The 23,001-nt window shown below is 37.7% G+C and overlaps 1 protein-coding gene across 36 annotated transcripts in view; it reads right to left on the reverse strand.

The window, feature by feature from the left end:
- NRXN3 (neurexin 3) overlaps positions 1–23,001 on the reverse strand; it is a 985,201-nt gene that overhangs the window by 10,246 nt on the left and 951,954 nt on the right. For 2 of the 36 annotated variants that reach the window (XM_048307851.1, XM_048307850.1), the window contains exon 24: positions 778–1,193. The exons of the other annotated variants lie outside the window; for them this stretch is intronic. In XM_048307851.1, coding sequence (XP_048163808.1) covers positions 1,084–1,193 — 110 coding nt within the window. In that variant the 3' untranslated portion in view covers positions 778–1,083. Of the gene's footprint in view, positions 1–777; positions 1,194–23,001 lie in introns of those variants that run through there. 36 annotated transcript variants of the gene reach the window in all.

The raw sequence follows: 23,001 nt of genomic DNA on the forward strand, positions 1-23,001 counted from the left end.
AGGCTAAATACAATTTAAGTAGCTGGAAAAGAAGTGGCATTACTGATGATTCATGTGGGGAAAGGGAAAGAAAGCTTCTAGAGGGGCACTGAGAAAGAACAGGAGTAAACTGCCTCAGACTCCTCCACCCCATCCTATGCACAATACAATATGGCAATCGACAATATACAAAGAGCACATAACATAAAGGCAAATACAAACTGATTAAAAATAAATAAACTTATATATATTTTCCTAAAACAAAACCATACACTAGAAAATAAAAATGCCACAGCAACAAGGTCGGAGAAAGGAAAAACAGAACAAGTAATTCACTTTTATCAGCAAAAGAAAGATCAAAACCTATGAGAACTGAAAAAAATTATGAAAATCAAAACCATTTCCTTTAAAAAAAAGTAACCAAAAATACATAAAAATATTTAGAAAGCATACCACATTGATTTCATAACAGTCAACTTACATCAACAAATTGCCCGCATGTTTTTTGGCATGAAAGGAAAAATTTACAAAAGAAAGTTGTGTAAGAATGCTCTTGGACAAGTAGCATTGCCACATTCTTGTAACTTGCTTTTTTTCGCTGTTGTTTCTTAAAAACTTTTTTAGCAAAATGTTTATTATTTCTTTTTAAATATATTTGTTTTACAACAAAGGGCGATACAGGGAGGCAACAACACATACATCCACACCACATAACATGAAAAGAAAAAAATCTTGCACCTTAACAAATTTGAACTTGTTTTTTTTTCTGCTGTTTTTGGTTGTGTTTTTTTATCTTATGTAAAGTTGTTAGCGTATTGCAGTTGAAAAATCCTGTACAATTTATTGAATTTACTTTTGCTTGTTTGCATATCTACACATATAATGTTTTTTGAAAAGCAAAGTTTGTTGCTTTCTTTGCCTTTTTGGTCAATTTGATATATATTTTTTTAAACATTTTCTTTTTTTCTATAATTTTTGTGTGTGTGTGTTTTAAGGAATGGATGACTGCACATAAAATTTTAACAATGCTAAAGAAAGGGGTGGTGAAGGGGAACTTATGGGAAGAAAAAATGCTTAGGGTGGATGGAGTGGGAGTGTAAAAATCTATGAGTGTACTACACAGGAGATGAAGATGATGGGAGTGAATGTGTAAGTCAGTTGCCATGTCCATGTAAGGGCGGTACGGAGTGATCTAGCAGCATTAGAGCTTCTGGCTGTAAGGAAGGGATGGGCAATATACAAAAACAAATGAGCATATTCATGCCCATCAACAAAAAGAAAGAACAGAACTCTAACATTGACAATCTCACAAACCCTAAGCTGCAACTTCTTCAACATGCAAGTTACAAAAAAATTAATAATTATAGTATTAATATTTACATTTTCATTAAAGGTTCTCAAATTATAAAAACAGTTAAGACTTTTCCCTACTAAAAATAGCAGTAAAAATACATAAACTAATAATAATAATAATAATAATAATAATAATAGTAATAATAATAATAACCAGAGAGTAAAACAAAAGAAACAAGGAGACTAGTTTTATGCACTGGAATTAGAACAACTTCATCCGTAGCTACCCACAGCCTTCTTCTTCTAAGAATCATCTTTTCTGAAGTCCATCAAATTGACATCAGTATTCTCAGTAATTTGAGACAACCATTTCTTGAGCACATCAAATGTCTGTTTCGAATATAAAGATTGTGTTTGTACACCCCGTCCCCACTGTCAAATTAGACTGCTTTTATATTCGGATTCTCTGGAGAATCTCAAAAATACAGCTGTAGGATTCTGCCAGTGAAGTAGTTCCTTATTTAAAGACAGAAATAGAGGGAAAAAATTGCAGAAAACAATTCATAACTCTTTTGTTTTGTTTGTTTTTTTTTTTTTCCATTATTAGATTGGAACAAACCAAATCTAAGATAGAAATTCAACCATTGAAAAGAAATACATCAAAATATAACTATGTAGAGATATACTAAAAAAAAAAGCAAAAAATGAAAAAGAGCACTTTCTTCCCAGGAAGAAGGGAGATAAGAACAATTATTGGATTTTGAAATTTTATTTTTAAAGAAAAAATTATTCCACACACTTTCAAAGATGAACAAACCAGATGCACACATTGAAAGGAACAGACAAAGCAGTCTAGGGACACTTTCATAATTTGAATTTTTTTTAACAATTGGATTCTCTTTCCTTCCGTCCCCCTCCCATTTAAATATGTTTTCAATTGTTGGCCAAAAACCCCACCAGCCCTGAGTGTTGCTTTTTTTTTTAATACATCTTTTTTTAATCACTTATTTTTAAAATAAACATGGAGAGGAAAAAAAGAAAGACGTGCAGTCTGGATGTACGTCATAAATAGACATAGAAAAAGATAGAAGAAATTGGCTGAGATCGACAAATGGGTTATATAATAGCTTAATTTTACTGTAGGATGTTAATAATAATGCATGCTTAAAGTAAGTTGCATTTAGGGAAAGTAGAAAAACAGAAGAGCAAGCAAGGATTTGGGGGACGGGCAGGCAGAAGGGAAGGGGCAGGCAAGGGGTGAACCATCCATGCCTCTCCAGAAAGGGCAAAGCACATTCCAGCGGGATCTCTGCATTTCTGGGGGAGGTCAGAGGGGAAAAGGGTGAGGAGAAATTATAAGCTATGCTATGATATACTTTTCACCCTGAGTATGACCTATTTGAATCCACTCAAAACACCAGACTCCATCCCTTGTCCTGACTCTAACTCTCCAAGGCATACCTGAAATCAGTGGCTTTTATTTTTCTGCCTAGTGGCAGAAAATGCTGCCACTACTAGCATTAAGACAGAGACTGCTTTCTCCTATGCTACAAAAGGATTAAAAGTTCAAGGAGATATTACTAATTGGTTCTTTCCTGAAAGTGTATCCCAAATACTATACATCCTAGAGGGGTCCTCAGCTTCCTCTGAATTCCTTAATGACACATATGATGTCTGCATTTTTCTTGTATAAAGACCATCACCTTGATATCAGAGTCCTTCCAAGAAGGAACTCGGGACCCCAGCAGAACAACCTGTTTTGTTTGGTGCTTTAAATGACAACAAAATTACATATAAAGCTCTGGACCCTGCCTAAGAATGTCTCCAGGAGATGGGAAAATCAGGCTGTAAGCACTGTATATACCTTAGCTTTCCATCAGGAATGTCAGCAAGATCATTCCATAAGCCACCACAAAGGTCATGCTACCAGCAACCAGTTGAAGTGGGAGCTACCTCAAGACTGAATTCCTGGGAATAAAGGGGATATCCTCCCTGTATATGTGGCCAGGGGTACTTTTGTGTAGGTATGATAACAAACAGGTAGGATCTTTTGGTACTAACATGAGGAACAATAGCACCTCTAAAGCCACAGATAGATCAGTATTAGTTCTGGGGAATATTAAATAAGTATAAACCCCACAAAAATTAAATAGCCCAGATTGGTTTTAGATGTATTACTGAAAAGTGTCCAGTTCTGAGAGGAGTTATGTAAGAGCTCCTACTTCAGAAGTGATGAGGTTGCACTAACAGCACAGTGCAGCTGTAGCTGGAATGTACCATGCCCATGCTGGGAGACTACACTGGACCTATCTGCTACATTCCTTTGGTAAACATGTTAGGAAGGGAAGAGGTCAAACCACAGAAGAGGAAACCTGGTCAGGGTTATCTCAGGGACAGAACATGCAGGTTCCAGGAAGCAAAATTTGGGGGATTCATTTGTGGATCAGAAAAAATTGGCTAGGAATAGGAAAAAAATTACCGAAGTGAGGCCTTTTCAGACCTCAGTGGAGATTTTTGCTTGGCAAGGTTACAAGGCTAGTGTCCCTGGACATCACTCCCCACCAGGATTCTGAGCCTCTGCTTTAATTGTACTCAGGGAGTTTCACAAAGAGGCATTTAAGCTTTGAATTTTAATCAGTGTTTGTCATGACTTGCAGCTGGATTTTCAGAGTAGTGAAATATCCCCCTTCAGCACATTAGAACTGAATGCCTTCTCTTTGATGCAAAACAGACTGTAAGGCATGAGTCTGGTTGCCAACTGTGCAGTCTATGTCAGGCCTCTCCAGAAAATACTTATGCCCTATTTGACGATAAATGCCTAAATCATTGAGTGGGGGTCTGGAAAAGCCTTTTACTGCCTGACAGATCAAAAGAGCTACAGAACCACAACTGGAGCCAGAGACACTTAAAAGAGATGACAAGATTTTGTAGACGAAATCTTGATGTTAGACTTACAAGAGGATTTGAAGGGTGTTAAGCAATTTTTTATGTGGTCAATACAGAGGTGCTTGAATAGAAGCAGAGTTCTTTGGAAAATATGGGTTCAGCAATTTCTGTTGAGGCTGGGAAAACCTTCTCCAGTCTTTAAAAAAATTCTAGCTGTTAACAGCCAAAACTAGATGTCCTAATTTGAAAATTGGATACTAAATGCTTCCATATGAAGCTACAAGATGCTATTTTATTACTGAAAATTTAGCAAATTATTCCTCAGAAAAACAAAGACTAAAAAGCATAACTAGTGCAGCTTTTTTTTTTATTTTCAAAAACTTAAAGTAGATCAACGGACTGGGAGTATAAACATCTGTATTATCAAAGCATACAAGTTTCTTGCTTGAAGGATTAAGCTGATAGCCAGTGTTTTCAAATGAAAAAATCCATATATCAACAGGAAACAATTATATAAAAAGCCCCTTGTTCAGTGGCTTTAATGATAAAGCTTTATTATACTATTTTTTGTTTTCAAATTGCATTTAAAGGGAAAAGAAAAAAGTGAAGGTAATGCACATTTCTCTCTCTGTGTGTGTGTGTGTGTGTGTGTGTTAAAGAGCAATATGAAAGATGGATGGTAAACCAGGTAGGATCTAGGGCTGCACTACTGTACCCGGGTTCATGCTAACCTCTGTAACTTTCATGTCTTTTACCACTCTAGTCAAAGAATCATAGAATTACAGAATCACAGAATATGCTGAGTTGAAAGGGACCCACTAAGATTATCAAAGTCCAACTCGTGGCCCTGCACAGCACCATCCTCAAGATGAGTCCCACCATGTACCCGAGAGTATTGTACAAACACTTCTTGAGCTCTGTCAGGTTTGGTGCTGTGAGCACTTCCCTGGGGAGCCTGTTCCAGTGCTCAACCACCCTCTGGGTGGTGAACCTTTTTCTAACATCCAACCTAAACCTCCCCTGACACAACTTCATGTCTTTGTACTCCATTAAAGCTGACAGCTTCTCTCCTCCCTAACACACTGAATCCCACATTATTTGAGTTCTGTCCACTGCAACAAAACTCTGGTTCTTCCTGCTTGTATTAGCTCCCAAAACAACCTGTTCATTCTTGCATGCTTTCAACCTTTCTTAGAGCTTTTCAGACGTCCAGCCAAATGAATGCTTAGCATATCACAAATAACAAATAGCTTATAGATTAATAGGACTAAACATGAAGTTTCAAAGCGAACCCTCTTCCCTACACCCAACTCAGAATAAAAAAATCTCTTCCTGTGATTCCCATCAGCTATCTGCACTAATTTAAACTGTAAGAGAAGTGTATTGAATTAGCTTGTCCACTACTAAACACAGAGATAGGAAGAGCCTAAGAACGTAAATTAGTTATATCACTTCCCTTTGCACCAGCTGTTTGTACTGGTAAAAAGCTCTCTCATTCTAAGCCCACAGGCACATCTGAAGCTTAGAAATAAAAATATTAATCCATAATAAGAATGTCTATATGAGAATGACTGACAAAGTCCCACATGCTGTTCTGTTTGGGTTTGTGTGTAAGAGTTAATCAGTGGGACTTCTTTACAGCAATGAGCTAACAAAACTATCATCAGAAATTAAAGCACATTTACAGCTCTGAGAGCTAAGGAAATCGTAGGGCTAAACTGCCACAGTGGTAAAGAATTTTTCAGGTGTTTGCCATAAGTTTATTATCTTTTCACAGTACTCCAAATCAAAGAGTATTTGATGCTTCCAGTGCTAAGCGGCAGAACCAGTATCACTGGTCTGAAAGCATTCTTCCCATGCATCTCTACTCAACTGTCTCTTTCTCCAGGGAGAAAGATCTGATGTGTTTTTTTGAAAGACTGAAGATTGATATTTGTAGTCAACCCAGCTAAGGCTTTTTTTTTTATGTAAAGCCAAACTTATTTAATCCTAAAAGTCAGTCACATGGAAAGAAGTCTTTCTGAAGGGATTTTGGAACCCAAAACCAGATTCTCATACCGAAAAACTCAGCAGTAGAGTGTCATCCAATAATTTGAGTGGGAGCAGGAATAGTTTACTGTCTTTGGTCTAAACACACATAGCAAAAATTTTCTGTATATTTATGGAATACTAAAATGTACATAATTTTCTGCTAATCCACAAACAGAGCAGCAAGGCTGTATTAGTGTCTCCTCTTTTCTTCAGTGTACAGCTATGAAGCAGACAGGTAAAAATACATGTCATCAGGTTGTCCAAATGCTAGTAAATACTTCATGGCTTCTGCAAATCTTCTTGGTAGTAGTATCCTAAGAAGTCATATGCTGTTGGACAGGTTGGATCAATGGGCTGAGATCAACTGTACGAGGTTCAACAAGGCCAAGTGCTGGGTTCTGCGCTTGGGTCACAACAACCCCAGGCAGTGCTACAGGATGAAACGTGGCTGGAAAGCTGCCCAGCAGAAAAGGACCTCAGGGGTGCTGGTCAACAGCTCTGAACACGAGCCAGTATGTGCCCAGGTGGGCAAGAAGGCCAATGGCATCCTGGCCTGTATCATCAATAGTGTGGTCAGCAAGAGCAGGGCAGTAGTTGCCTCCCTGTGCTGGTGAGGCCACGCCTTGAGTTCTGTGCTCAGTTTTGGGCCCCTCACTGCAAGAAAGACACTGAGGTGCTGGAACATGTCCTGAGAACAGCAACAAAGCTGGTGAAGGGTCTGGAAGGTCCTATGAAGAGTGGCTGAGGGAGCTGAGATTGTTAGGCATGGAGAAAAGGAGGCTAAGGTGAGAGTTTATCACTCTCTACAACTACCGGAAAGGAGGTTGTGTACTTCAGAAGTAGACAGAACCCTTTTTCAGTGCAACATTTTTAATCACTTGCATACTAGGCTACATTTGCCATTTCTGTTGAAAGATGTTACAAAGTAATCTAATTAATCCCTAAAACAGCATAAGCACATTACATGTTCAAAGTCTGCAGCTAATCCAGCCACAAGTAACTCAGTGGATGGAACTTCCTCCTTTGCTTTGTGAGAGGAGAACCCCAAAGCATAGTAGCATCACTGGTAAAAGGTTTCTCTTACAATGAACCTAAACTTATTTTCTGAGGGAAAAGTAGTGATTTTAGTTCTGCCCTCAATAACCCCTCTTCTTTTAGTATTTCCTATTCCTCTTACAGACATAAACCAGTGCTGGGAAGAACCTGCATTTGGAGCTTGTACCTAGAGATGGCTATAGTACTTTTTATCTTGGAGTCGTAAACAAAATAAAACAAAGAAAAACCACACAAAGAAAAGTGTTGTCCTCTTTTTGGATGGCTAAATAATCCAGGATCATCCCAGGCATGACTTATGTCTCTGGAAGACATTCAGGATCTAAAGTATTCCACTTTAGAAGTCTCCACTGATGCAGCTACACCTTATTCTTGAGGATATATGGGAATCAATACAACCATAGACCTCTAACAGTGTACACACTGTACCAAGGAAAGCATTTGACAAGCTATAGAAAACAACAGGGTGTCAACATGTAAGTCGAACTCTTCAAACATTGTGATGAATTCCGACTAACAACAATACACAATTTCCTTGGTAATTATATCAAGCTAAATAGTGCAATTATTGAGAAGAAATAATGAACCATGTATTTTCAGCATTGTGAACATCAGTTCCTTGTAAAATGTAGAGTGAAGACAATTTAGAGTGTGATGGTTGGGAAGAGGCTTATTCCAGTAGGCTTTGAACAAGATTAATTTACCTGTGCCTTCACACCTAAACTTATTTCTGTTATTAATCACAGGGCATGATAGGGATTCTTATAGGGCATGTTTTCTTCTACTGAGTTTGAGCAATTTTAAGTTTCCTCCTAGAGTAACTGGGGTGTAAGAGTTAAGAATTGAAGTGACCTATTCAAGCACATGTTAAAAAACTGCAATAAATTGGGGATTCATAAACTCATCTTCCAAATCATGGAAGCAGTACAGCCCTGCTCATAATGTTATTTTCCTCATGTTACAAGAAGTCTTTGGGAGTTCAGAACTGAGTCCTAGGACTATGGGACTTCAGTCTCCTCTTCAGCCAAGAACAAGGCAAAATAGTCCTCAGAATTAATACAAGGACTGCCTCACAGCCATCCTAAATGGCTAGGCCACGTTCCCCTTCAGTAAAACGAGCTGATGTTGGATACACTAAGGCTTTAATACCCAGTAGCCTGCAGAGGAAAAATGCTACATAAGAGATTGTTACTTGTAGATACAAAAATGCTGCTAGCAAGGATTTTCTTGCTATTTTCTAAGTTCGTGAGAGACTTTTCTCTCTCACAGAAGAGGTAGCAGAGTTATGTAAACAACCAAACACCTGCAACCTTGAAAAGTCTTGTTTATGGTATAGTAGAAAAATATTTTGACAATGGATGTTTTAGGATTTTAGCCAATCACCCCAAGGGGTGGCTGATCCTTTGTGCAATTAGACCATGAAGAAAAAAGTCTATGAAAGAGTTTGTAAAATAATTAAATAAATCAATCTTGCTGCACAATTCCTGCCTGCTGGATCTTCTCTCCTCCTCCTCCCTATGGCTGCGGGACATGGTGATATACCCTAGGGCCTAGGCCTGAGGTAATAGTTACTGATGAGAAGTTCCCTACCACGCAGACTGCTGATAGGTTCTACAAAATTACCACTGGGAAATGGTGGGAAACCCTAGGTAGAAACCCTGACAATCTGTAAACATAAATAAAAACAGCCCCAATTCTTCCTCTGGAAAGGAAAAATGGAGTGCCAAGCTTTTGAGCAGTATGTTAGGTGGTGTTCTCTCACACCAGTTCAGACAATGAGAGATGCTCTTTTCCTTTGGATTGTAATAGTGCTTAAAGCACTAGAATCCCCTTGAGATGTCAAGCAGAGGTGTTTGGAGACAGAATGGCAAATGCCTATTAATCCATGCTTTGACGTCAATTCTCCTACTAGGCAGCACTTGTAACTGCCTCAGACACACAATAGAGCTAAGTAACATATGAGCTATCTAGCTCTGAACCACTGCAGGGGGAACCCTTTGTTTAGGAGCTTTCAACATGTGAACTAGTTCTGTCTATCATCTGGAAAAGACAAGAGGGGATAGCACTGTGACTCAGGCATTTGGGGATGGATTTTTGGCAGGACTTCTTGCTTGTTTGTTTTTACAGGCAAGTTTAATACTAGCCATGAAGTGCACAAGCAGAAAGAGAGGGTGCTGTTTTTGCAAATTTCCTTTTGAAAGTTCAGGATTACAGCAATGAAAGGCTGCTGCAGACAAGTTTGAATCCCCTTTTTCAACATCGTGAATGACTGGAATAAACTCTACTGTGATTCAGAAGCCAATGCTTTAAGCTGTTTATCAGAGGCTGCGTTACAGCAAGAAAGTGGCTGGGAAGGGTATTTGCTCTGTATTCGTAAAAGATTGGATTAGAAGAGAAACAGATCTTGTTCCAAAAGTTAACTTACTTTAATATTGATGATATTAATATCTGGGGCCCCCAACAAAAGAAGGACCTGTTGAAGCAAGTCCAGAGGATGGCCATGGAGCTGAGGGCTGGAGCTTGTCTCCTGTGAAGACAGGCTGAAAGAGTTGGGGCTGTTCAGCCTGGAGAAGAGAAGGCTCCAGGGAAACCTTATAGCACCTTTTTCCAGTACCTAAAGGGTACCTACAAGAAAGCCAGAGAAGGACTTTTTATAAGAGTGCGTAGCGATAGGACAAGGGGTTCAAAATGAAACAAGGTATTTTTAAATTAGATATTAGGAAGAAATTCTTTACTGTGAGGGTGGTGAGACACTGGAACAGGTTTCTCAGAGAAGCTGTGGATTCCCCATCCCTGGAAGTGTTCAAGGCCAAGTTGGATGGAGCCCTTGGCAACCTGGTCTAGTGGAAGATGTCCCTGCCCATGGTGAGGGGGTTGGAACTAGATGATATTTGAGGACCTTCCCAACCCAAACAATTCTATGATCCTATACTATGATAATTGATGCAGGATGACTGCTTTTTGCTATTAATTCTGCTTACCTCATTTGTAAGCTGGCATTCTTTCTGCCTTATCTTTGCACCATGATAAGATAACGTATATCCCACTATCCCAAAAGTTTAATTGTTTTCTTTGTTAGAGAAGTTCGAGCACTACCTTCCAAAATGGGGGGGGTTGGGGGTGTGGTGTGTATTTTGTTTTTTTTTTAAACCAACAGTTAATATTCATAGACCAGGGCAGGTCAGATTGCTGTAGAATCACTATTTAAAGGGATATATAGTCATACATTTGAATATGTTTTCCAAATTATTGCTTACTGTATTACCTGAAGTATTTACATTTAAATTTTGGGCTCATTGTTAGAAAATCAACTGAAAAATGACTGCATAGCTATTAACTATCATGTCTGAGCTTCATGGTCCACTAATTCTCAGGAGCATAACAATCATGAATACCTGTGAAGTGAAAGTTAACTGCAGATCAAGTCTAATAGGATGGAAAGTTAATTAAAATAAGCTAAAAAATCTTATCATATTAGGCTTTCCTCTGCTATGAAGTAAGACGTTATATGGTTAGATTTTAATAGGAAAGTCTATTACTTTCTCATAGACTCTAACTTCCTTTATCTGTATGAGCCACAAAATTTTCTCATGCAGAATTATTTTTCTGATGAATTAATTATTTCTTCCATATTCTTATTCTAATTGATGGTCTTAAGCACAATCAAAAAAGAGATGGAGCTGGAAATATATTAATAGAACAAACACTTTATTTGGGCAATTCTGCTATTGGCAAACTTGCAGCTTTGAACTTAGTGAATAAAACAAAAAGGTGTTCGAATTCTAACCTTACTGCCCTGTGATTTACTGCCTTATTAGGGTATTAATGAACAGCACTGTTTTGAAGTTAGAAGAAACTTTTCACCTTCAAAAGAGTCATTATAATCACTTGAGCCTATCTATGTCCTTGCTTGCCTTCTGCAAATGACATTAAATGAGAACAGACACATGGACCAACATTAGACTGAAGAAGAACTGGCAGATTTGCCTGTTATTTCCAGTGCCTAAACAATTCTCACTAGTCTTTAATGGTAAATTTAAGTGTTTAATGCAAAGTGCCTTCTTTTCACAACCTTCCACAGCACTGAATTATTCATCAAAATGGAAGCATGCCAGAAGCCAAATTATAAGTTGCCATTGCTGTCTTATGGCTCCATCACAATTCCTTATTATTGTCCTATTTCTTTGTCTGGTAATTTAGTAGTGGCAACCTCAGCTGAAAAATACTGAGAAAGGGAAGCAAGTGGCAATTCAAACATAACTACGAAGAGGAGAATTCAGCACAGGAGCACTAAGCTTTGAGATAAGATGACAGTTGTATGTGCTCTGTCTTCATAGGTAGGGAGGCATAACATGGAGTTAACTGGAAAAACCACTTCATTTCTGCTCCTTCCTCAGCTTCACCTTAGAAAAATACATTCCACTTCAAAAACTCTACCATGGTGTTTCCTGCTATTATGTCTCAGTGGATATTTTCCAACTTGAAAAATATGTACTTCCAACTCTAAAGACATTCTTCATACCAACTTGCTGCCAACCCAAGTTAGGGATCTGAGAGATGAGTTCAGGTCTCCTACATTACCACTTATAAGGAAAAACTGTAGGTTAACATATGCACTCGGCAACCTTGTAGCTACCCTACTGCCTTCAGTGATCTTAGAGAAATATGACTGACTGAACTTTTAAATTGAACATAGATAAATGACTCCACATGAGAAGTGAGGAACAGATTGGAAACCATTCCCTAACCTGGCACTGCATGGGCTCTACAGGGACCATCAGGATACAAAACTATTAAAAGTCAGTGGACTGCTCTCTAAAACCAAACACACAGATCAGTGAAGTGGAGGAAAAACTTTCTTTTTGCCCATCTACGGCACTCAGGTATAGCTATGGGTGAAAATATTCCTTTTGCTTAAACAAATACAGTTTTTCATAATGAAAAAACAAATTTATTTAGAAACATTTCCTCCCCTTTATTGATGCAATTCTTCTTTTAAACTCAGTAGTAATTTAGCCTCCTTCCACCTCTGCAACTGCTGCATGCCCTACAAATAATTTTCTCCCTGCATTGCTCCATGTTTCTCTAAACTAAAGCTTGTTAGTGAGTCACCTAAGGAAGCATCCTTTTAACCTCTCTGATTATGATATTTATGAAAAGCAGAAAATAGCATTCATCACTCTTACTAAAGGTCTGAAAAGCTTCTTTATAATACCTGCAAAACGCATTTCAAATCTGAGCTAAACGACGCCACTGAAGTAGTAACAGTGCATTTCTGGTCAAACACCTTACCTGACATATAGGGCTGGGTGCTCTCTTAGATAAGACCAAGAAGATCCATAACACTATCAAGTGCAGAAATAAAAATGGAAGTTGCAATGGATTACTTTAAAGACAGAAAAAAGCAAAAGGAGGGTTTATCTCTGCTCCCTTCAAGAATATTAATGTGCAGAATACAGACACACCAGCTGGGGTCAAAAAAGTAAGTGAAAGTCAGAAGCCACCTGATCTCAGAAAACCAACAGGCATTTCTTATGTATTCAAACCGTGTGGAATAAAATAAAGCATTGTAATGAAATACAGTAAAAAATGTACATGTTACGCACCTTACAAAAACAAGCTGTTGTATTTGACAGCTGAGCTTTGAAATGCTCCAGCTAAAGTCTCTCCTCTCTGTTAAATCATCTGGACTTTTTTTCCAGTCTGTGTTTAAGGTCCAGCTAACTCTATATAGTGATTTTTTTCCCACATATTACTATACAAATTTAGCCCTAATACCATAAACTGCTAAATACTTTCTACTTTCATTAATCCCAAGTCACTCAACATCTCATCAGGCTGTCAGTTTTTCCAGCCTTGTGGTTAATGCAATTAGCAAATATGCATGCACATGCATACATACAGGAATCTACACTTTTTTTTTTTTTTTTTTACTATGAAAGTATTTAATTTGCATCCAAATTCTAAATGGCTATGGAGATCCAAGTGCTGACTGCTTCCTTTTCCAAAATAAAAATCAATATCCCATTCACAAATGCTGTGGACAAAAGCTTTGGAAGAAAGTTATAAAACAAGTGAGGAATGCAGTGGAAAAGTTCTGCTTCTGATAATTTAAGCCTATTACCAAACGTAGTATCCCAGGAGTTCCATGTACATACAATTTATTTTTTATATATATATGCTATGAATTACCTAATTCACCCTTTCTCATCTAATGTTCAGCTCTGGCCAACAATCCTACTTTTGAAACTTAAGAGCATGATTTGCTCTTCACCTGCAGCAGTTTTACACTGATAATGCTTATATGCATTATTGCTAACTTACATTAGCAGTAAATAAGAGGTACAGCATGTGCATCATTTCTTACACTGGAATCAGAGAGACCTAAAATATGACATGCAGTCCATCTCCTGGGGACCAGTACAGGATACTACCAGCACTCTGTTTCCACATCTAAGATATTTGCTAGAACTATCTGAAATCTGTAATAATATTATGTAACCGAAAAATACTTACAGGTTTTTATATATACACATTCACATCCATATATATTTACTATATATTACATATGTATAAATATGTTTATACACCCATATATATATAGATATATTTTCTTTACTTTCTATTTCCAGCACCTTTCTCAGTGCTTCAGTCAGAGATGTAAAGCTCAAATTTATTGGATTTTATAAAAGGAAACGGCATTTGCCATCCCTTAATCCTTTCTTGCAAAGAATCTCCTTCCGCCGCAGCAGTTCCCTATGCTTATTAAGCTTCCCAACTATATTCAGAACTCAGGCGCTGTATAAGCAGAGGCATCACTGTAATGGAGCAAAGAGATAAGAGTGTCTCTCTACACGGCTTTGTCAGTACTACCCCTGAAATTATGTGTACAGTTCTATGCATTTCATTACCAGAATAGAACAGCACAAGACAATACAAAAGAGAAAACCAATAAAGAACTGCTGTTCAACAAGAACAACAACCATTGCTCTAAGCTGATGTCTAAAATCTTTAACTTCACTGTAGATAACTTCATCATCTTGGTTTGCATTTGGTGAAATCTCCCTTGAATTAGAAAATTGATGTAACATGACACACAGCAGTAAAAGCTGTCATTACTCTAGCATGGCTTGATCCCCAGAAAAATGACCTCCTTGTGTGTGTATCTGTCTGAAGATTTAAGAAAACTGTAGGATCAAAATACAACTTTTGTTTAGAAGTGGAGGAGAAATTAACTAAGGCTGGAAACTGAAAGAAGAATTAAGACTCCAAGGTCTTATTTCAAATTCTGCTATTCAGACAAACCTTAAGGGCGTGGTCTACAAAAGGATTAACTATCTCTTGTCAGTGTATAAATCTAAAATTTAGATCTTAGAAGCAAATGCTCAGCTACTCTAATATCCACAAAGCTCCCTTTAGCTGCTAGAAAAATTATGGCAATATAGCTATAAAATGTTGTTGGGGCTATTGGACACTCACATATGCAGCCATCCCCAGGATATAACTACTACAATTAATTTTAAATAAGCATGTTGAATGTGCAGCTGGCATCAGAGATTAAATGCCAATAAACTACAATAAACAATATTGCTTTTATAGGGATTTTAAGGCAAAAGCAGTAGGTATCAATAACAATTGATATTCTGAAGATTGTCAAAAAGCTGGGCCTTCACAAAAAGTCTGCTTTTACAGTAGTCCAAATGGCTTTGACCTGACTTGCTGCTTAGACTCCTAGTTAATTAGCTTTAATGAAATGTAAGCAAATTTGGTATGGAAAAAGAAACAAAATTGTTCAAGTTCCTCAGGATACTTTAAACATTTCATGTGAATGCAGTGTTCTTACACGAGGCACGCCAAGCCTGGCAGGTCTTAAGAGTTTCTTAAACTATCTGAATTGGCAGCTTGTGTTTGGACACTCGCCACCTGTGAGACAGGCCAACAGAAAACTTGCAGCTTGTCATCAGGAAGGAAAGGTCATCTGAGAGGCAAAGGAAAAAAAACTCACAAGGAGAATAAAAAAAATCTACTATTTATGAGATACAGATGACTGGAATTATTTTTTCCTATACTATCACGTCTTTGTGTTTGCTGTAGAGAGGACTACCAGAACACTCATTCTTCAGCAGAGAACTGTGTGAATACCTTTTCAGAGGAAGAAAGATAGGAAAAAACTACTGTACCAGGTTTCCCTGCTCTTCTTGCATGGAGGAAGAATTACTAACAGAGTGAGTTAGACACACAAATGGCTGTTTTCATCTTTCAACTATCCCGTTATTTGAATAGAGGTGCTGCAGGCACAACATCTGCAGTTTGTTTTACCATCTGTTTCTAAAAATATCATCTTAGGGAAGGAGACTTTTTTTTCATGTCTCTCAAAAGCTTTTTGTTTGCTTTTTCTTTCCAAGGGAAAAGTGATGGATTTGGAAAACAGCATATGTGGGAAAGATCACTGAGCTTCAGGGGTGGACTTCACCATCGCTATTCAAAATACAATGAAAAGCTGTGAACAACTGAAAATTTTGAAATATACTGGCTCAACTTCTTTGATAAATATAATCAAAGGTTTTAGTCTTCTAACATAATTCATACAGAGCTAGTAACAGATTTTTGCTATGGAGGAAAGCATGGTTGAATGTTCTAGAGAACCTAATGGGGGAGAAAAGAAATTGAAAAACTGAAAAGAATTATAAGAAGCTCCCAAGTTATTTACAGATGAAGTTTAGTAGTCATATTTTGAGAAATGAAAAAAAGAAGACAAATGAAGTGGGGAGGCAAAAGAAGTTCCCATAAAATACTTCAAAACTTAAGTTTACTTTGTTTTGTAATTAGAGATTTTGTTAGAATGCAAATGTTATCTTTTTTAAAAGCATCAATTTCAAAATGAAAATGCACTCAAACCCAGCATTTTAGGGGTCAAGGCACCATTTCTTGTTTTGGATATGACACAGACAGCTCAGAAGAAACTAGATGGAGTCCCTACAGCATTTTGACAGCACCAAATCTTCATTTTTTATTAAAAAAGAAATAAGGCATGAATATCTTCAAGTACTTTTCAGTCTCTGGATTCTTTTTGGGCTTATCCAGCATGTTTAAGTATGTGAAGTAAAGGATGTGAGAGACTGAAATGTTAAAGGTTAAAGACTCAAACAATTGGCCATTTGCAAAAGCAGCAGGTGCTTTGCTGAGGCCAGGTTTGCACCCCCACACTGAAGGGGAGGAGGAGATTTTTGGGCGTGTGGTGGTGAAATTTCTGATCTGTGTTAGAACAGCCCCAGTGCTAAGGAGGGGCCTTCCACCAGTGGACTGCATGTGATCCATGGTGTTCCAGGGACTGCTACCCATCCCAAAATGGGAATGAGGGCAGGTCGGGTAGGATGGCCAGTTTACTGAACAAAAGAGTATTTTATTTTATTTCAGATACATACATACTCCTACTGCACTGACTTTCTCTCCAGCTGTCAAACCTTTTTAATCTTCTCCACAGGTCTCTGAGAGTCCCCAGTACCCTGGCAGAGGTAAATGATTCAGAACCTCACCAAAGACATCTCCCTGCTGTGAGTTCAGATGCACGACAGGGTTCCTCAGTTTCAGATCTCAAACCTGAGTCACACTTGCCCTCACCCACAAAACACCTCCCTCCAAATGCTGGGATGTACTAGCAGCTTTCTGAGTTATACAAAACCCAAAGACTTGAACCACCATAAGAGGAGCATGAGAAAGAGGATAAAGCAAGATTCCATTTATTTGTTCCACATTTGCTTATAAAGCTCCTAAACAAGTTTATTCTACTATTTCAGTTCCCCAAAATGCTTCTTTTAGCTAGAACATAAACATGGCATCAACAGATGTATAAATATACATACATGTACAGAGAGTGTGTGTGCATGTTTTGCCATATATTTATTATCCCTGTCTTAGCACTAAAAAAATTAGCATACAGGAGAAGCATGGATTATCTTTAGGCACTCCACAGTAGACTTGCAGACTGAATGGAGAGAGGTCAGAAGAAGAGATTAAAATTATATTTTGATACATTAGAAAATAACCTGAACTATTTGCAGGACTATTTTTGCTCTTTTCATAGGTCAAATACAAAATTTATGAACTCCCCAAGATTTCAGCATTGCAATCAGTAGTTGCTAAAACCAATATCTAAAATCAGTCATACTGGTTTTTTGTACTAGAGAAAAAAACTGAATTATTGACATCTATTAAAAATAAAAATCGCTCAAAATTGCTAAAATTGCTTTGCATTTCTGCTGTCCCTCAAAGACAGAGCAACCTTTCCCCCTTTTTGATGCCTCTGACATTTACTGTTCTGACACTGAGGTGGAGTGAAACTAGAGGAGATAAAATTGGGGACATTTTCTTGTTGCTCTAAAAGAAGCTGATTTTGAGATTTTGTAACTTTGTAAAATAATTGTAGTTCCTCTTGAATGTCAAAAGGGGAGCTCATGATCCTTATAACACCACCCCACGGGACCAAAAAACTTAAGTTTTTTTGAGACTCAGCAGAAGCAGAAAAAGAGACTCCTTGGTGGTGGCTCTTTTGTAAGGTTTTAATAATGTATTTGTTAGTGAAAAGAAAAAGCAGAACAAAATGGGTCCTCAAGTTAGTAGACATCTGAGATTTCAAATCAAGACAGTCTAATTTTTTTTGTTGTTGTTTTTTTGCTTCTATATCTCATTTCCAAACTGGTATGGTCTTTGTCTCCTGCTCCTGACACAGCATATAAGCTAAGTAGTATTAAAGAAATATTACTCTTCACATCCCCTAGGAATTGGGATACCCCACTTCTAACACTTGGGATAAAACACTGATTTCTAGAAATTGTGAATAAAAAATTGGAACTGAAACAGAAAGGCAGAACGAAGGCAAAGTAATAACCCTTTTGACATATAATTATAAACTTTGGCTTCTCATGATCTACTTGGATTGAAAATACAATAGGTTTTCCTTCTCTACTGAGGTATTATTCCAGGTGTTATTCATGTGAACATCAACCAGTACCTTTGAGCTTCTAGTACATAAGGCACCCTTTGGTCTAGGCATGATGACCAAAAGAAATTTATAAGAAAAACCTTTAGAAGCAAAAGCCTATCTCTGTCCCTAGTATCTGTAAATGCTCAACATGATTTCTCTCTAACAGACATTACTTATCTTTCAGAAATCAGATACTTATTTCTTGTTTAAAGGTAACTAATCAGTTGCTATAGACATATAAGGTTCTAATAAACAGACATCTGCTTTTGATGCAGAATGTCTTTCTGAGTCATGTGCTAGCTCTTCTCTTCCACTGAATGTGTCATTGGCTATTTTTATTTTCTTTCCCATATATTTTATGAAGCTGAAAATCAAAGCTAGCAGGGACAAAAAGCAAGTCGCAGCAGGTTGAAAATATCATCTTAGTATTTTAGACATGTGTCAGCTTGATAACATAGGCAGCACACTAGAGGGATTGCCAGAAGGTGACAATGCACATGGCTTTGAGTTTAGAGAGCACGCTTTAAAAAAAGACTGGAAGGCAGCAAGGACAAGGTAGCCAGACTGTGGGTCTGATTCTGATCTTCTCCTGATCTTAAAAGCAAAATCAGGGAAACTTATACCAGCTAAGTCAGGCTGGAGAAACTGTTAAGTTTTTAAAGGAAAATTCTAGGAGGATGCAAGTCCAATTGTAAGATCCGTATATTCTGTCCTCTCATGACATTAATTTATGTAGCCTGAGCATGGTTGATTCTAATGCATGTGCTAATTCTAGAGGGAAAAGTGATATTTACTGAAAATAATGTCACAACAATGATCACTGACATTAAAATACTTGACTTTTGTATCCCACACTTTATTCTCTCTGCATTAGCAGATTAGGAATTGTACCTACTTTATAAAAATACGTGATAATATTACTTCTCACAGCAAGTGACGATAGCATATAGTACTAAAACCTTAACAATACCACAGTTTATTTGCACAGTTCTGGTGGGTAGTAGTACAGAACCATTTTTGGGTGTTGAACAGCAATTTGCACCTGAATATCAAAGTCCATTAAAACAGTAATTAATTCTCCTTTCTGTTCATATTTACCTCGTTTAGCTAGAAGTATTTCATTTACCCTGCCTTACAGATAGGCAAAATATACATACACAGAAGGAATCAACAGTAGAACTGGGAGTGTCACACCAGAGTTCAGGCTTTTTAATCTTGGCTTAAACAACTGAACTCTCAGCTCCTCCCCTTGTTCAGTGACAAATGTCACAAAAGCTGAAGCCAGCAGCCTGCCCCGAGACAGAAAGCAAAAATAAGAACTGTTTCTAGTGCCAGATATCCATATATAGCCTTACTGGGATATAACAGAGCACAACGGGACCTTTCACAGCATCTCCTGCACTTGAGTGAGCCTCTTGCCCCTGCAGAAGAAGGCTGGTCACAGGCATAGCAGAGGCAAACAGAAGTCACCACTTAGCAGGACACAGCAGCTTTATCACAGCCTGGAGGTTACTGATGCCTGGACATTTGATCATCACATTACTCCAGTCTGAAGGTTACCCTGAACTTCATGATGCAGGGGACTAAAACTTCGGTTGTTCTTCTCCAATAACCTGCCACTTGTTCTAAAAAATGGGTTTCTTTTGTTGTTAGCCTCAGAACAGGACTGTTCTGGTCTCTCTGCCAGAGGGCAGTATTACACAAAACAATGAGCTTGTTGATTACAATATAATCTTATAAGCAGTTGCTTTACTTAAGCAATTGCCAAGAAAAACCTTTAGATTCAGTAGGAATTACTAGTTATGAAGACCACAAGAGATCCAAAATCCAAACCAAGCCAGCTTTAAATATTGATTAATTTTCTGCTCTAATAATTATACTCAGTAATTTTTCTCAGATTATGTAAGAATTAAGAAAACTAAACTGAGCATAAATCATTGGTTCACACTGGTGAAAGAAAAATCATCTTCTTTTTATCTCTCTGCAAGTACAGGAAACATATCTTGGGTAAGTTAAATGGAATAATTAAATAATTCCATGTTGGAGACCTGAACATATCCCATCACTTCCCTCTTCTGGTAACTCTTAGCCTACACAGGTAAGTATTATATCATGGACTTGCGAGAAAAGTTCACAGACTTCAACATCTCTTCAGAACAAACTAATTCCTGCAAAACAACTGGAATTTTAGCTAGGCAAGGTATGTGTAAGTATGCTCTTTGTGAGGTTGTGAACATTATCTGCATGAAAACTGTCTGCCTCCTCCTCCACTAACTTAAGCTGATCCACTGATGCCAGCTGATGTCTCCTAATGCACTGAGGCTTCCTGTGCCATTAATGTGGCTAGTACACTCACCAAGAACTGAATTAAGGTACCAGGAAATGAACCACTAAGCCGAACTATATTTTTTCTAAATAGTGTTTCAAGCCTAAGCAGACACTTGAAAACTGAGCTTGTTTTCCTCTGCTTTACACATTATTGCACATTTATGATGCATATGGCAGAAGACACTCCAGATGCCACTCCAGAATTGTGTTCAAGTTATACAAGTAAACATCAGCAAGCCAGTTTTCACCAGCATCAGTAAGAGGTGGACATCACACACCGACAGACAGAAGACTGATCCCACAGAGTGAAAACACACTACTCTTAGAAATCCTAAGTACATCCTAGACTTTCGTCTGCTAACTACAAAAAACCTATGAAGTGCGGATTTTAAAAATACATTCACACAGATATCCTTTCATCTGCACATGCACAGTGATATTCCTTTTCCAAGACTGCCTTTTGTAAAAAGACCCAGGTACATCCCATTTAACACACAGCCCACATCCTGTGTGGCATTGTCTGGAGCCTAAAGCACAGATAGCAGGAATTCTTACTCTAAGACATCAGCATGTACACACAAATCCCTTAAGAAGCTGTATAAGAAGTCACTTTAGCATTATGCCAGTAAACCACTTCTAGGAGTAAAATGATAACAGAGTTTGAAAACTGCTGAAAACAGAACAGCTGCAAACTTGGTCTTATGAAGCTCTGTGGACACCTTGCAACATCCATCCTGAAGCCTCGGAGAGACAGTCAGAACATTGTTTAAAGCTTGGTGCCTCTTTGTGGACCTCCCTCGGGTAGGTGAGGAAGGGAAGAGGGGAAGGGGATGAGGGATGACAGAGCGCAGAGGAGCTGAACACCAGCTTACGAACAGAGAACAGAATCACATAACAACACTGGACCAATGGACTCCAAGACACAGTGACAAGACAGATGGACACAAACAAGATGCAAAATCACTACTGAGAAATTTAAAAAAAGCAAAGAAACCCCATAAAAAAAAGTAGATATATAACTCTGAGGCTGCAAGTAGCAGCCAAGGGTACTAGCATAACTCTTCTGAAATGAATAAATTATAATATAAATAAAAAATTAAAATCAAAACAATATCCCCCCAAATTATACACTACAGACTTGCTTCGTTAGCCTGAATGCGTAGCTCTGATGGAACATAAGATGGTGTCATCACAGCCCATGCACCGGTTAATGAAGGCCATGGTTAGTTACATCAGCTAAACTACAGCATGCCAGAAAAATGATCTCGCACTGACCCAGAAATAAAAGATACGACAGACACTCTGCATTGCAATAAAATTCTTTTTATGCCATCTGCAGTTTCTAGGGCTCTTTACATTGGAAGAGTTTGTCCTGGGAATATGTGGGGTAAAGGGGAGGGTTTTTTTCTCTGAACTCAATTGAAAAAAAGGAAAAGGGAAAAAACAGGATAGAGACTTTTCAGAAGTTTAAAAAAAGTAGGAAAATAAAAATAAAGGAGGGGTAAAAATCTTCATTCTTTTGCACACAACTTTCTTGGGAAGTCTGAAAATGTGGCTTTCTTAAGGATGGCAAGAAAAGATTTTGTTGCCTTTATTGGTTTGCAGATCTATATCTCATTCTTGAGATGATTAAATCATTATTTTGTTGGAAGAACTCCAAAAATATAAATTGAGAAATACAGCGGTGATTTTAAAAATTAAAAAATAGCAGTATGGCACGATTACGAGCCAAAAAAAAAAAAAGGGAAAGAAATATAAAAGAAACTAAAATATCAATCACCAAAAATTCATGCGGCACAAGATGAGGTGAAACGACAGAAAATGTTCTTCAAATATATACAATGTATATATCCATCTATATATACACGGAGTAGGTGTGTATATATCGATTGATATACCTGTATAATTTTTTTGTTCTCCCTGCCCCACCCTAACCCAAGGCTAATTGATAGATGAAATCATCAATTAAAAGGAAAGAAATAAATAAAAGGAAGAAAGAAAAAATTCTAACAAAAAAGAAATTAACGTGCTTTATTCACCAAGAAATAACAATATCATGCATCTGTCCACACCAGCGGATGCCAGGGTTAGATGAAGGCATGAATTTCTGTGTAAACATGTGATTGGATGATAGGGGCTACTGTTGATATTGGTCATTTATTACTGTAGCATATAGATATATATGCACACTGTATATATATATATAGCGCATATATAGATAAAATATCCTAACGGGTGGGGCCTTTGGAGCTTACATAGAAAGAAAGACCAATATGCTGAAAACCAATCTCAGTACTCCTAATATAAAAAAAAACCCAAACCCAAAACTTCCTGTAAGTCATCTGCATGATTGTAAAACTTGCTCATTTGATTTTATTTCAGCTGTAAGATTGTAGCTAGGAAATTCCATCAAACAAGTGATGTTACTACACCTTGGGAAGTGTCAT

This window comes from Corvus hawaiiensis, chromosome 6 (genome assembly GCF_020740725.1).
Source record: "Corvus hawaiiensis isolate bCorHaw1 chromosome 6, bCorHaw1.pri.cur, whole genome shotgun sequence".
NCBI lineage: Eukaryota > Metazoa > Chordata > Aves > Passeriformes > Corvidae > Corvus > Corvus hawaiiensis.